Source organism: Physeter macrocephalus, chromosome 17 (assembly GCF_002837175.3).
Source record: "Physeter macrocephalus isolate SW-GA chromosome 17, ASM283717v5, whole genome shotgun sequence".
NCBI lineage: Eukaryota > Metazoa > Chordata > Mammalia > Artiodactyla > Physeteridae > Physeter > Physeter macrocephalus.
Genome location: NC_041230.1, coordinates 11,505,554 through 11,521,320, shown reverse-complemented (window position 1 = coordinate 11,521,320; position 15,767 = coordinate 11,505,554). Strand labels below are relative to the sequence as shown.

Sequence of the window (15,767 nt, the reverse complement as noted above, 5' to 3'; positions counted from 1 at the left end):
CAGGCTCAGTAGTTGTGGCCCTCGGGCCCAGTTGCTCCGTGGCATGTGGGATCTTCCCAGGCCAGGGCTCGAACCCGTGTCCCCTGCATTGGCAGGCAGATTCTCAACCACTGCGCCACCAGGGAAGCCCCCAAAGGGCAGTTTTTAATCATCACAGTCACCAGGCAGAGACACAAATCTCAATCTTTCCACTATCCAGGAGTTCTGGCCAGAAACCCTCCTCCTCCAGGTCCAACACATCCTTCTTTTGGAACCACCTAAGAAAGAGGGAGAAAGGTCAAGAGAACAGGCAAGTACTCACCCCCACAGCCCTGGCCCTTGGGGAATGGGGAGGGACATTTACCTGTAACCAGGTAGGTAGTAGGCAGGTAGGAAGTGGACATCACAAGGTGCTGCAGGCATGCCCTTACATTTTCCCTCCTTTGTCCAGCCATCCCCACCGCTCAGCATAGGCTGTTTCTGGAAGCCATCTGTTAAGTAAAAAAAATTTGGGCCCAAGTTCTTCCTCCACCTGTCAGCTCAGGTATAAGTCCCAGGGGTTTCCCCTGTGGTCCATCGCCGCCCCGCCCTCCAAACCCTAGAGCTCGGTCGCAGGCCTCCGCACCCTCGCACCGGCTCCCATGAGGACCCCTTTCCTGGGCTCCCCACCTTCGCGCCTGGGGTTCCGGAGGAGGTTGCGTCCTATGGGTCGGAGCTCGCAGAAGCGGCCCAGGACGCAGGGCCTGGGGTCGTCGGCGGCGGGCAGGCAGGTGCGGAGGACGGGCGACAGGGCGGCGTGGTCTCGGTCCAGGATGCTCAGCCACAGGGCCCGGCAGTCCACCAGGTCGCGCCAGCGCCGGCACACCCGGCGGCAGCGTCCGAGCAGCACGTGAGGGGGCACGTGGCTCAGCACCATCTCGAGCAGCTCCGTGGGCAGCTGGTTCAGGCCCCGCGCCTCCTCGGGTTCCTGCTCCAGCAAGGGGATCCCGACAGGCTGGCCCCTGGAGGAGGTCTTCTCGCCAGGCTCCGCTGCGACTGCGGGACAACCAGTGCCAAGATGTCAGAGACCTGCAGCCTCCGTCAGCCCCGCCCCTGCCAGCCACACCCCAAGACTGTCAGCGCCCAAACCCCGTCAGCCGCCTCCCCATCTTCACCACCCCCAGTCTTGTCCTCAAGTCCCCAGACTCCCAACCTGTCCTTGCCGGGCTCCCATCCCCTCCCCTCTCCACCATGCGCCCCAAACACAGCCCTGGACAGCCAGCCGGCTCTGGGGCCGCGCGGACCCCTGAGTCCTACCCTGCATCTCAGCCAGCGCGCCTCCTGGGTGGGCCATCACCTTGCTTCACTTGCCCTTATCTCTTCCTCCCCCGCCTTTTAATTCACCCGCCCCTCCCTTCTTAATAGCCAGCACCACCCTGCAGCCCCATCCTCCCTCTAACTGCCAGTCTCTGCGCGCCGCTCCCTTCTCACTGACCTGCACCCTCCTCCCTCTGCTTCGCCGCGATTTACAGGCCAGCACCTCCCGTCCCCGCCTGCAGTAATCTCCAGACACCCTCTCCTTTGCTCTGTATTCAAATCGCGAGGAAACTACCAAACAGAATCCGCAGAAGAGGGAGGGGGTAGGAACGCCAGGATCCAGAGTCTCTCGCTCTTCGTCTGCCCCAGTGGCCCCTTGGAGTGTCCCTAACCAGGCTGTAAGGCCCTTGGTGCTGAGCAACTCCTGTTATTCAGTCAGGCCTCCGGACGGGAGGCCTCATATTGTTGCCGAAATATCGGCTTGCCTGTGCACCGAGGCCGAACAGAAATACGGAGACAGGGATTTTAGAGGAAAACAGGGATAGCTTTATTTTTCGGCCAGGCAGAAGGGAAGACACAGCAGGCTAGCGCCTCAAGAGCTGTGGGAATCCTTGGGAATCGGGGAAGATTTTATATGTGGGGCTCGAAGTCCGGGGTATATGATAAGGATCAAAGTAATGAAGGTCTTGCATTCTTCCTTTCCTTTGCATTATTTCAAAACAGAGCTGGCGTCAGGCCGCGCAGTAATTGGGGTCCGGCAGCCTGATAATTGCGTCCATTTGCCTCCGGTTTATCGGCTGCTGACCTTGTCTCTGAAATGCAAAAACTATAAGAGGTGATTTGTTACAAGGGGCGTATAGAATATAAGTGCCGCGCGGGATGTAACTCACACAGCGTTAGGGGTGATAGGTGCCGAATGTAAGTTACATAGTGTCAGGGAGTGAGGTTCGCTTTGTAAAGCACAAATCTAGTTACTACAAATTAGTGACAGTTAAAGTAAAACAAGGGGTGATTAACTCTTCCAGGCCAGGTTTTGTTTCTTCTCTAGCCTGTTCACTGTTCCCTTCATTTTCCTTGTTCTCAGGGGAGGGAAAACTTCATTTCTATTTTTGCTGCAACAATATTCCTTAGATCCTGTAAAAAATTCCTGTCACATTTAAGGATCCAGCATCACTAACTCAGAGATCATTGCACAGGAGAAAACAGGCTCCAGCAGGAGCCAAATGCATTTCCATCTGACTCCCTAAATGAGTGCTGTAACCAGTAATAACCCCAGCCAAACTTCATGGAGCCTCTTACTACCAGTCAGGGTAGCAACCCCCTGAGGGAGATATTGCTGTGTCCCTACTTCCCAGGTGAGAAAACTGAGGCCAAGTGACCTGCCCAAGCTCACACAGCTAGTAGGTGACAGAGCTGGGATTTGAACCTAACCAGGCTGCATCTAGAATCCTTGCTTTTAATCTGTATACCAACTCTACGCAGTAAAAATAAAATGTGTGCTACACATATGATTTTTCAATATCAGCAAGTAAAACCAGACATGGTTTCTTGCCCACATGGAACTTACCTTCAAGAGGGAGAGACATGGTAAACAGGAGACAGAATAAGCAAGTTATATACTATTGGGGAAATCGTTAAAAATAAAATCTGCCAACCCCCAACATCCTCTTCACAATTGTAGAAAAGATTCAAAGAGTTTTATTGTGGAATAAACATTCAATCAGACTGTAATTCACATGGGCCATGATGAGCAGTGGACGTGACATGGAAATTGTGTAGTGTGTAGTATAGGTGATCAGTGCTATGGGAAACAGAGCAGGCAAGGGGAAAAGGGCCATAAGCCATCTGGGTGGGGAGATCCTGAATTCTGAGAGATGGATTGACTATTATATGGGCCAAATTTCTTTTTGATACATACACTGTCAATAACATTATTACTATTGAGGTTTTCCAACATATCTCAAAGTGGAAGAGTGTAAGGAGCTCCAGCAGTTAACTCCTGACCAATCTGGTTTCATCTACTCCCACCCACTTTCTCCCCCAGGCAATTTGAAGCAAATCTTAGAAACCACACCCTGCTGCCCATAGCAGTACTTTTTTTTTTTTTTTTTTTTTTTTGGCCATGCTGCAGAATGTAAATTGGTGGAGCCAATATGGAAAACATTATGAAGCTTCCTCAAAAACTAAAAACAGAGTGGCCATATGATCCTGCAATCCCACTCCCGGGCATATATCCAGAGAAAACTATAATTCCAAAAGATACATCCACCCCAATGTTCATTGCAGCACTATTTACAATAGCCAAGACATGGAACCAACCTAAATGTCCGTCCACAGATGGACGGATAAAGGAAAAAGATGTGGTACGTATATACAATGGAATACTACTCAGCCATAAAAAAAATGAAATAATGCCATTTACAGCAACATGGATGGACCTAGAGATTATCATACTAAGTGAAGTAAATCAGAAAGAGAAAGATAAATACCATATGATCTCAGTTATATATGGAATCCAAAATATGACACAAATGAACTTATCTATGAAGCAGAAACAGACTCACAGATATAGAGAACAGACTTGTGGTTGCCAAGGGGGAGGGGGTTGGGGGAGGGAAGGATTGGGAGTTTGGGATTAGCAAATGCAAACTATTTTATCTAGAATGGGTAAACAACACAGTCCTACTGTATAGCGCAGAGAACTGTACTTAGTGTCCTGTGATAAGCCATATGGTTAAACAAACAAACAATAAAACCCCAAGAAGAAACCAGTAACAACCACAATAAATCCGTGTTAGTGAGATTGTGGTGTGATGAAATAAAATGTATATTTTGAGGCAGGACAAGAGAAAATTAAAAATAAAATTCTCTCCGTGTGCTTTTTTGGGCCTCCTCTGTTCCTCCCTAATGCAACGTGTGCCTGCATTACGCAATCAGCCAGAGCTCCTCCAAGATGGCAGTGCCTGCTCAATTGTAAAGATCATTTTTTCCCCTTTCTTCTGACGTTCTCAATGTACCTTCCTGAAGAATAGAATTCTTTCCCAGCTCTGTGGGGGTCATGGTGACTTGCTGCTCGTTTTGTACATTCTTACCTGGACTAGGTATCCGTGGTGAACTTTTTGTAAAATATATGTCATTTTGTTGTACAGTCCTTCATCTAGAAAATGTATATGACTGTACCTTCGACTTCTAACAGGCAGAATAGTTCTCAGAGCTTTCTGAGAATCTGCTTCCAGCATTATAACCCTGTTTGGCTTGAAGAAAATTCCCTTTATTTTTTCTTTTTTAACTTGAGAGTTTTTTGAATTTTCATCGACATTTTCTTGGAGTAGTCTGCAGGATATCGGAGACACCCACCGAAGGACACCAGGAGCCCCCCCACCCTGAAACTTTGAGCCCCACCAGCTTCTTTGGTATTCCTCAGGTGCTTCTCCAAGTTCTCCTGATATCCGGACATCATTGCATAAATGCTGTCCTGAATTTTACTCTGTCTCTTTTTGTTGGGACTTGGAGTCCTGAAGGGGTTCAGGTACATTTCCTAGGCAAGGACCTAGGGGGAAATCTGGAGCGAATTGGGTTGTCTTGTCCTTTTTTATTTTTATTTTTTATTTTATTTTTATTTATTTATTTTTTTTTTTGCGGTACGCGGGCCTCTCACTGCTGTGGCCTCTCCCGTTGCGGAGCACAGACTCCGGACGCGCAGGCCCAGCGGCCATGGTTCACGGGCCCAGCCGCTCCGCGGCATGTGGGATCTTCCCGGACCGGGGCACGAACCCGCGTCCCCTGCATCGGCAGGCGGACTCTCAACCACTGTGCCACCAGGGAATCCCTGTCTTGTCCTTTTTTAAAATTTGGCTTAAATTGGAAAGATTATGTGTATATGGTCTGAACAAACTGTTTGCTAGTGAAATGAGAGACTGAGCCTGCACAGCTCTGAAGGAAAAGGGACAACTGCTCCTTCTGGCCACGAGGTGGTCTGAGGTGACTGAGAACCTCGGGGAAGTGTCTGGGGGATCAATCCTCGTGACCTGTAGCAGTCGCACAGGGGATCCCACTACAATCATTAAGTAAATTCTGCTTGTCATCGGGGCATAAGAAAGGCTGATCATGTAGTGCCCCGGGCACCCCTGGCAGTTTTAGACCACTGGAGGGAGAAACTGAGACACGTAAGAGAGTCGAACCAACCCGAGGATAGAACTCCCTTGGTGAACTAGACTCAGAAGCAGCACGCATTCGTTCCATCACAACCGCCCTCAGAAAGTTGTTCAGATCATATCTGAATTAGGCTGCCAGATTAATAATGGGAAACCGTGCCTCAAAGGCCAAACAGCTCCTGGATGGGCAGCCACTCGCGGGAACTCTGCCTGGTTTCATGTACCATTGGAACAAAGCCAATGCTCCAAAGCACTTATCTTAACTCTTAAATGGCCAGGAGGGAGCTCTTTTCACATTTTAGAGAAAGTCAGCTTGAAAAAACACCTTTTCAAAGTTCTGACCCCAAGAGAATAAAAGTATTCCTAGGAGGAACTTCCCTGGTGGTCCAGTGGTTAAGACGCCACTCTCCCACTGCTTGGGGGCATAGGTTCGAAGATCCCGCATGCGCATGCCGTGAGGTGGAGCCAGTTAAAAAAAAAATATTCCTAGGGGAAAGCTTGAAGTTATAACATTTATTACATCCTTGAAATGTAAACACAGCCCACATCATCTGAGAATACAGCCTTAGCTCAGTTAGTAGAACTTAAAACTGAAAGGAAGGAAAAAAAGCGAAAGAGGCTTTTTAAGTTCAAGCAGGAAAATTCTGTGGTCTCTGTGTCTGTCTGGATGTATCTATGTCTGCGTGCATGTTATAAATATGCTATGTCCCTACCTCCAGACGGTGTTATCAAAATTAATTTGTGAAAGAGACCTGTTTAACGGACTTAAAAGCAAGTGCTTACAAATCAAATATTTCTAAATGTTACCAAAAACTAACCCAAATTTTTAAAGGATCACACGGTCTAGAATTAATCTTTAATGACCAAAAACAAGTTTAAATTAATGGTTTAATTAATATAGACATGTCTTTAGAGTCATCAACATTAAGTATAATACTTTTATTGTACCTAGGGTTACTGAAAGGTAATAAGCTCGTGTTATTTATGTTATAAAATTTGTCAACAAGATAATTAATGGTATGATGATATTTTCACATGTAATAAAATAGAGATAAATGGGATAAAAGCTTTTGGGTGATGCTTTAAGAATAATATGTTTTATTGTATGTCTACCTGCAAACAGTTTCTCCAGATTTTTGGCAGCTTGAAACTTTACAGTTCTGCTAACTCAAATTAAATGTTGGAAATTCATTGAATGTCTAGATCTTTTTTTTTTTTTTTTTTTTTGCGGTACGCGGGCCTCTCACTGCTGTGGCCTCTCCCGCTGCGGAGCACAGGCTCCGGACGCGCAGGCTCAGCGGCCATGGCTCACGGGCCCAGCCGCTCCGCGGCATGTGGGATCCTCCCGGACCGGGGCACGAACCCGTGTGCCCTGCATCGGCAGGCGGACTCTCAACCACTGCGCCACCAGGGAAGCCCCACATGGTATTTTTAAAACCTTGATTTGGTTGCTGACGTTTAAGAATTAGGAGCTATCACTTAAACGTTTGTATATCTACTCTTACATGCTTTGGGGATTTAAAAACCACCGTATAAAGATTTGCTCTAGAAGTTGACAGATTGAGTGGTACCGGGCCTGCTTCATTCACAGCAGCCATCCCCAGAGCTGAACGATGGCTCCTCTCTGAGACAGGGCAGGCTCTACGCTTTGCAACATACTCCACGTCTCCCTGCTGCCTTACTCCTTACAGCTGGCCCTTGTCCCCATGTATATTACCTAGCTGGCCTCTAGACATCGGAGTTTACCACCCCTAAACTATGTCATGTGTAAAATATGTGGAACAGGCCTGCACACAGTAACGATATTAATAATAATATTCATTCACTCATGTAACCCTGCCTATACTAGGCACTGTTTCAAGTACTTTACTTTTATTTATTCATCTAAGCCTCACAGAACCCTATAGAGAGGATACTATTATTATTCCATTTTATTGAGAAGGAAACTGAGGCTCAGAGAGGTGAAGTGACTTGCCCAAGGAAAGCACAGCTTGGAAACGGTGGAGCGGGGATTGAACTTGGAAAACTCCAGAACCTCTGATCTTAACTACTAAATGTTCAAGAGCCCCTCAGTCTCTCGTTACTGCCCCTCACTCTCCGCACATCCCTCCCCCGCCCAGTCCAGGCCTCACTGCCCCACCCCCATTTCCTTTCTCTCCAGGTGAGACAGGCTGCATGACTGTAACTTGGACCACATGGGTCCCAACCCCCTCAGAAGTGCAGTTGTTTGGGCTGCAGCTATGGGGGCCCCTGACCCTCCGGGCTCAGGGCACCTTCAGCCCCTTTGTGGATGGGGGCATTCTCCGGCGGAAGCTCTGCATACACCGACCGAGTCACACTGCAGGGGCTGCTGCCTGGGGTCCAATATGGTGAGAGGGGCCCTGGGCCCAGGTGTTGAGGGGCGAGTGGGACGTGGGCTAGAAGCTGCTATTGGCAGGTGGCTCAGGTGGGCTGGCACCCCTTCTGCGTATCTGCAAGCCTGTTGTATAAGACCCTGGGATGAAAATGGAAGGCTGGGGACCTGGGGTGAGGTGGACAGAAGGGGCATGGGGCAGACCCATTCAATCCCCGCACCAGTTGAAGACGGATGGGGGTGAAGGAGACATCCTGGGGCGCCCCCCACCCCACTCCCCAGCCGACTGTGACCTTTTCCTTTCCCCTCAGTTTACCACCGCGGCAGTACTCAGGGCTGGAGCCGTCGGTTCCTCTTCAGGGCCCGGAAGAATAGGCCCCACTGGAGCCCCTGTCTGGCTGTGTTTGGGGACATAGGGACTGACAATCCTAGGGCCCTACCCCGACTGTGCAGGGACACCCAGCAGGGCAGGTACGACGCTGTTCTTCGTGTGGGTGAGGCATGGGCCAGGGTGCGCCTGGAGGTTTGGGGTCGGGGAGGGGGAGCTTGGGTGGGAGGCAACGCCAGGACCGCGGAGGCGACCTGGGGGGCTGGGGCTAGCGTGGCTCTGAAGGATGGGGGATGAGACTGGCCACAGAGACGGTGCTGTGGTCAACCAGGCTGCCCAGGTTAAAATCAGTCAAGCTATGTGCGTTGGTTTTCTCCTCTGTATGATTGTTCTAAGGGCTAAGACTAGGTTAGGATTCACAGGGCTCTCGTGATGACTAAATAGGTCGATATTGCCTGTCCTGTTTTAAGTGCTACGTAAGTGTTTGTTGTCATGATCATTTCTGTTGTGATTTGAGAGGACGGGAACCAGATGGGAGATGGAGATTGGGGCCGATATAGTTCAAAGCCGTCGTAGACTCTGGAATCAGGCTCCCAGGGTTCGATTCCTGGATCCTCACTAACCAGCTCTGTGACCTTAAATGAGCACTTAACCCCTCTGGGCCTCAGTTTCCCCATCTGAAACGGGGATGATAATAACATCCACCTCAGAGGGTGTTTTGAAGATTCAGGTGATGGAGCATGTAAAGCATCTGAAAATGTGCCTGGTACAAAACCAGTACCCGACTAGACTATGTCAGTCGTTTGTTTGTTTTTAATTCACCCTTATATATTTTTATTTATTTTGGCCCCTCCGAGCAGCATGCGGGATCTTAGTTCCCTGACCAGGTATCGAACTTGTGCCCCCTGCAGTGGAAGCGCCGAGTCTTAAACCACTGGACCACCAGGGAAGTTCCCAGACTATGTCAGACTTAACGTTGTTATTACTCTGAGAAGGGATGAGATGGCGGCTGGTATGCTCAGAGCACAGGAGACCGGCAAGGTCCTGCAGGGGTCCTCAGGGACCAGAGGCTCAGGAAATGGTTCCAAGCGCACATGCAGGTGGGTGTGAGGTAGGGATCAGAGAACCAAGATGCCTCACGGTGGGGGCGACCAGGACTTGCACAGCCCGCATGTGACCAACCAGGTCTCTCAAATCTGGAGAAAGCAGAGCCAGGTCTGGGTCCTTATTCTCTCCTCCACCCCCCAGGAGAATTTGCCTACAACATAGATCAGGACAACGCTCACGTCAGGGACAAGTTCATGAATCTCATTGAACCTGTGGCCGCCAGCCTGCCGTACGTGACGTGTCCTGGGAATCACGAAGAACTCTAGTAAGGCCTGAGGGCTTCAGGGTGGGCAAGGGCCTGGCCAAAGAAAACAGTCCTTCCTAGTGTCTCACCTTAGTCTCTCGTACTGCAGCAGCTCATCTGTGGAAGTGAGAGGAAAGGAGATGACGGCTGGGCTGGGAGCCGGGCCTGGCCTGACAGTGGGAGGTGGGGGTGGGCGGGGGCACCCAGACCCTCCCCACACCGTTTTACTTCCTTTTATCCAGCAACTTCTCCGACTACAAAGCTCGCTTCAGCATGCCAGGGAACAGCGAAGGCCTGTGATACAGGTAACCTGGGGGGAGCTGGGGGACTGGCCTCCCTCCCCTGAAGGATGGGAGATGCAGGAGAGACCCCAAATTTGACCCCTGACCTTTGACCCTTCCAGCTGGGATCTGGGCCCGGCACACATCATTTCCTCTCCACTGAGGTATATTTCTTTCTCCATTACGGCGCCACCTAGTAGAGAGACAGTTTCGCTGGCTGGAGAGCGACCTCCAGGTAACCTGTGGATGTCCCCCTTGGACCTGCCTCGCCTCCCCTTCCTGCAACCCCTGCCCCTCACACCGCGCCCTTCTCTGCTGAAAGCCAATAAGCACCCGGCAGCCCCGCCGTGGATCATTACCATGGGTCACCAGCCCATGTACTGTTCCAGTGCAGATTTGGATGACTGCACCTGGCATGAAAGCAAGGTGAGGACCCTCTCCCTGGGGAAAAGGTGCTGAAATCCAGGTGGGGGGGTTGGCCCGAGTCACCCCTCACCTCCTTGCTCATCCGGCCTAGGTTCGCAAAGGCCTCTTCGGCAAGTTCTATGAGTTGGAGGATCTTTTCTATAAATACGGTGAGTGACCCCAAGGGGACTCCCCAGCCCCAGGCCCCACCTCCCATCTCTCCTGGATTCAGGGACCTGACCCCCCTCTTGCTTTGTATCGGGGTGAACCTGCAGCTGTGGGCTCACGAACGCTCCTATGAATGCCTGTGGCCAATTTACCACTACCTTGTGAGGCCTGGGGTGGGCTGAGACCCATGTGGCTGGTGTCAGTGGACCGCCCCTCAATGTCAGAACCCCGGGGCCTGGCTGGGTATGACAGGCCCCTCCCCTTTGTCCCTCCTCCAGGTATTTAACGGCAGCCGAGAGATGCCCTACACACACCCTCGAGGCCCCGTCCACATCATCGCTATATCTGCCGTGAGCAGGGTTGGGGGGGCGGGTGCTGCTTTGGCCTCTGACCTATTGCGGGCTGCACTTGTACCAGCCTGGGTGCCTCATCCTTTATACAGCTGCTATCTCTTAGGTGGTTAGATGTACCTAGTATCAATAGCATGCCCATTGCACAGATGTGGAAACAGAGGCTCAGAAGTAAAATACTCCTTCAGAATCACAGGATCAATAAGTGGCAGGGGCAGGGGGTGCTTGCCCAGGTCTACTGGATGGATCCAGGCCAGAGGGCTTATTATTATCATTGTAACTGGACTCCAGACTTTATTCACATTGCACCAGCTTTCCCACTAATGACCTTTTTCTGTTTCAGGATCCCACACTGTATTTAGTTATTGTGTCTCCTTAGTCTCCTCCAAACTGTGATGGTTCCTCCGTCTTCCCTTGTCTTTCATTCAGGCCAGTTGTTTTTTTCAGAATGCCCCTGGATCTGGGTTTGTCTGATATTTTCTCCTGCCAAGATTCGGGTTATGCATTTGGGGCCACACAGTCACAAATGATGGTCTATCCTTCTCAGCGGGTCATACGGGGGGGTCCATGTCCTCACTGTGTCTCATTCCTGGAGGGATTTCTCTGAATCACCTGTTTAAGGAAGTGTCTGCTGGGTTCTTCCTCTGTAAAGTTGTTGTATTTCCCTTTTTAGTTGATAAACATCTTGGGGGAGATGCTTTTAGACCCTGCAAATGTCCTGTTTCTCCTCCAACTTTCACCTGCTAATTTTTGAACCCATCAGTGGGTCTTGTCTGTTACAGTGATTACTGGAGTGTTCTACTGGAGATCTTCTATTTCCCTCATTCCTCCTCGATTTATTAATTACCATCCTCCTATGAGGAAGAGTTGTCCCTTCTGCCCCATTTATTTGGTTAGTTAGTTATGGATTTATACTAGTATGGACTCAAGGGTAATTATCTTCTCCCGTGGGCTCTAATCCAATACTCCTGCTGTTTATGCTGCTGCCTAGATTGCTCTAACTTTGGCCACTGGGAACTCTTCAGATCAGGTCCTGTGTCCTTTCAATGTGTCCCTGTCGTTTTGTGGGCTCTCTCTTACTTTTTGGCACTACAGGGTGCTCCAGGATCATCTTCTGTCCGCCTACCCCCACCCACCGAGCCTTGGAATCAGTCACTTCCACAAGAAGCAAGGGCTTATTTTTTAAGCTGTTTCTTACAAATTAGTGAGATCAAAGTAAGAACCTCTCATGATAAAAATTCAAACGAACAGAGGGCAGGAGGTAAAATTCTCCACACCCTTCTTAGTCCCACTCTCAATGGTTACATCTCAGGTGGCATTTGAGAATATTTTCCATGTATGCAAATGAGTCATTGTCTTAATAGAGATGTGTTACGGCATCACCCACTTTTTAAAAACAGCTTGGATCATGCTTCATACCCTAGCAGTTCTCAGCCTTGGTGCACGTTAGAATTACCTGGGGAGGTTTTAAAACTCCAATGCCTGGGCCCAACCCCAGAACAAACACCAGAATCTCCGAGGGCTCGGCCCTGGCATTGCCACCCCTGTGCGGCCACCACCTGCAGCAGGAAATAGAATGTTATCAGTACAGGTGGCTCCTCATAGCTGTAGGTGATCACTATTCTGACCTTAATCATTGCAGATTAGCTTTTTTCTTTCATTTTAAATTTTGAAATTATTTTAGACTTACAGAAAAGTAGCAAAAATAATACAAAGACTTTCCATATCCCCTTTACCAAGATTTCCCAAATGTGAACATTTAACCACACTTGTTTCAATCTCTATTTTTGTCTCTCTGTCTGTCTCTCTAAGTGTGTGTGTGTGTGTGTGTGTGTGTGTGTGTGTGTGTGTGCGTGTGTGTATACATTTTACTATTATTTTCAGATCCGATGAAGAGTACGTTGCAGAAATGATGCCCCTTTATCTTTCCATCTGTATTTCTTAAGAAAACGAGGACATTCTCTTACATCAGTACAGTATAATAATCAGATTCAAGTAGCTAACATCGATAATATACCATTATCTAATCTCATTCAAATTTAGCCAGTTGTCCTATTCATGTCCTTTAAATTAAAGAATTTTTTTTTTCTGGTCCAGAATCTAGTCTAAGATCATACATTCTACTTCCGTGTCTTATCTCTCTCCCTTCCTTTAATCAGAAACATTTCCCCATTCTTTCTTCATTCTTCATGACTTTGAAAAATTTGAAGAGCATAGCAAAGTTGTTTTGTAGACTATCCCTCAGTTTGGATTTGTCTGATGTTTGCTGGTGATTAGATTGAAGTTACACATTTTTGGTAAGAATAGACAAAAGCGATATTGTGTTCTTTTCAGTGCACCCTATGAGGAGGTGCGTGGTATCTCTTTAGCCCCTTTAAGTCTCAGTTTACACATCTTCTCCGCCATAGTTACGATTTTCCCCTTTAAAATTAACAAGTGTCTCCTGGAGATACTTTGAGACTACACAAATATCCTGATATTCCTCAAATTTTCACCGCTACTTTGACCATCCATTGATGGTTCTGGCTTCAATCAGTTATTATGATGATGGCTGCAAAATGGTGATTTTTTTTTTTATTTTTGAGGGTGGTGCTCTCTCATCCTTTCTGCTCACATTACCTGGCTTTCTACTGCAAGGATAAGCACTTCCTCTCTCCCAGGCAATGATGATTTTAATAGCTTTCCTGGAGGGTCTACTGTGCAGCGAGGGTTGAGAGCCACCAATTTCTTCTATTCTGTGAACTGCATTTTCCCCTTAAACATATGTCTTGGCCATTTTTCTATACCGCCCCACTTTGTGATGGCTACCCTATAATTTATTTAACTGACCCCCACTGATGGTTTGGCTGGCTTCCAGCTCAGGGCTTTTCGAGAAAATGCTGCAGTGGACAGTCGTGTACAGCCATGCACTGTTCTAGAAGTCAAAGAACCAGGAAGCCTGGTTGGTTCAAAACACTCAACTGTGAGCATTATCAAGGTCAAGTCTTAACTGACTTTGTCTTTCTTAGGGGTGGCAGGGTCCCGGCCTGGCAGGTCTTTTCTGCTCCCCGGTGGGTACTCCACCTGCGCCAGCCCTGGGTCTAAATGATTCTCTCCAGCAGGGTTGTGAGGAGAGGCTGACCCCCTTAACCCTCTTCCCACGGCCCTGGAGCACCGTGCGCATCAAAGAGTACGGGTTCACACGGCTACACAACCTCAATGGGACCCATGTCCACATCCAGCAGGTGTCGGATGACCAGGTCAGTGAGCAGTGGCTCAATCACCTGCCTGAGTAACCAGGCCTAGCATGCTCTGGAGCCAAGCGGTTTCAAAAGTGGACGTGAGAGCTGGAAATCCTGGGTTCAAATCCTGCCCCTGCTATTTACCAGCTGGATGACCTCAAGCAACTTTGAGCCACAGTTTTCCCATCTGAAAAATGGGGATGTTAATAGTTTCTACCTCACAGGGTTGAATGGGGGTTGAATGACTTATTATATATAAAGTGCTTAGAACAGTTTCTAAAACACGGTCCATTCTATAGGTTTTTATCAACATGAAGCAGGGGAAGAAAAAGGTAGGTTGTGGGAGACAGGTAGAGGGAAAGCAATAGGATGTGTGTGTGGTAGGGATGGCTTAAGGTTAGACGGACCCAAATAATCATGGCTCACCTTTCTTTATTTCTGCCATTGTAGTTTTTTAAAGGTGCTAATAACTATGATTGATTGAATACCGGTTGTGTTCCAGACTCTGAACTGGATGCCTTATATTTAGTCCCTTTAATCACCACAACAATACCATGTGACAAATTTTCTTTCCATTTTACAGCTCAGAAAGGGGAGGTAATTTTCCCAGGATCACACAGCCAGAGGGTGCAGAACGAAGATCTGACCCCAAAGACCATATTCTTTTTATGATAAATAACTACTATTTACTGTGTAGCCCATACACCACAGGCAGGCTCTTGTGTATGTTATCTATTCAGTTCTCCCCATTTTATGGAATATGGAAGTTAGGCTCAGAGTAGGGTCATGTGCTGAAGGCCACATAGGGAGTGGCTTTGCTGGGATATAAAGTGAGTTTTGTCTGACTCCAGGGTTTGTGCTCTAACAATAATAGCCTACACTTACCCAGTCCTTGCCTTGTGCCAGGTTCCCTTTTCAGCCTTTTCCAAATATCTCACTTAATTCTCACGATATCTATGATGTAGGTACTATTACTATCATCCTCACTTTCCAGTTGAGGAAAACTGACACCGAGAGAGGTCTAATAGCTCACCCAAGGTCACACAGCTTATCAGAGGCAGAGCTGAGATTTGAACTCAGGCCACTTGGCCCCAGAATCTGGGCTTTCAGCCTTCATTACCTCCTTTTTTTTTTTTTTTTTTTTTTTTTGTCCCTTGCATGATGGGAAGATTGTGGACGATGTCTGGGTGGTGAGACCCCTGCTTGGCCGGATGATGTGCCTCTGGGAATGGAGACAGCTCTCATCAGGAACCCTGGGCCTTGCTACCTAGGCTGGGGTACCCAGGCCCGGGAGGGGGTCAGGGAGGTCCTCGACTCCTCTACCTTCCTAGGTCCCATGTGGGGTGGATGCAGCCCCGAGGGAGCTGGAGCAGCTCTCCCCTCCCCGAGAGGTTGGGGTCCCAACCTTCTGTGTTGGGAGAGCAGCTGTACCGGCAAAGTGAAACAAGACGGGTCTTGGGAGGCACAACCCTGCCCTCTTGCATAGCACTGACTGGGCAGAGTGTCCACAGGGCCTCAGGAATAAAGAGGCTTATGGCTGTGTCTCCGTGGACTCTGAACTTCTGCTGGGGGGTTGCCCCACTGGGCCGACTCCTCTCCTGACCACCGAGCAAGGGCCATCACCAGCCCCAAGTCAGCAGGGTGGGCATGGCTGTCATGACACCATTGTCCAGCAGGTGGCGATGGTGACTTTCTCCTCCAGACCGGCCCTTAGTGTCAATCAGAGGCCTGTCTCCAATGCCCCAAGCAGCGGTAACCAGTGTCCTTCATGCCTCAGTTTCCCAGCCTGGCACTGACTTATCCTGGAAGGCGGGAAGTGTTAACACTCCTAACTTCCAAATGGGGCAGCTGACAAGTTTAGGAGCTCACGGAGCTGCCATT

The 15,767-nt window shown here is 49.0% G+C and overlaps 2 protein-coding genes across 2 annotated transcripts; one reads left to right on the top strand and one right to left on the bottom strand.

The window, feature by feature from the left end:
* Nucleotides 1–157: 157 nt before the first annotated feature.
* On the bottom strand, nucleotides 158–1,312 carry LOC102975965 (F-box only protein 27-like). Its single transcript, XM_007114595.2, has 4 exons — nucleotides 1,276–1,312; nucleotides 649–1,014; nucleotides 344–470; nucleotides 158–257 (listed from the first exon to the last, which is right to left on the bottom strand). Exons 1-4 carry the CDS (start codon nucleotides 1,310–1,312, stop codon nucleotides 158–160), a joined length of 630 nt encoding a protein of 209 aa, XP_007114657.1.
* Nucleotides 1,313–2,560: 1,248 nt separating this feature from the next.
* On the top strand, nucleotides 2,561–15,157 carry ACP7 (acid phosphatase 7, tartrate resistant (putative)). Its single transcript, XM_024132746.1, is given in 15 exon segments — nucleotides 2,561–2,630; nucleotides 7,591–7,757; nucleotides 7,759–7,798; nucleotides 8,094–8,276; nucleotides 9,359–9,482; nucleotides 9,704–9,766; nucleotides 9,865–9,890; nucleotides 9,893–9,928; nucleotides 9,931–9,976; nucleotides 10,060–10,168; nucleotides 10,260–10,315; nucleotides 10,407–10,476; nucleotides 10,594–10,665; nucleotides 13,767–13,904; nucleotides 15,047–15,157. Coding segments are annotated over 15 exon segments (1,311 nt in total).
* The last annotated feature ends 610 nt before the right edge of the window (nucleotides 15,158–15,767 follow it).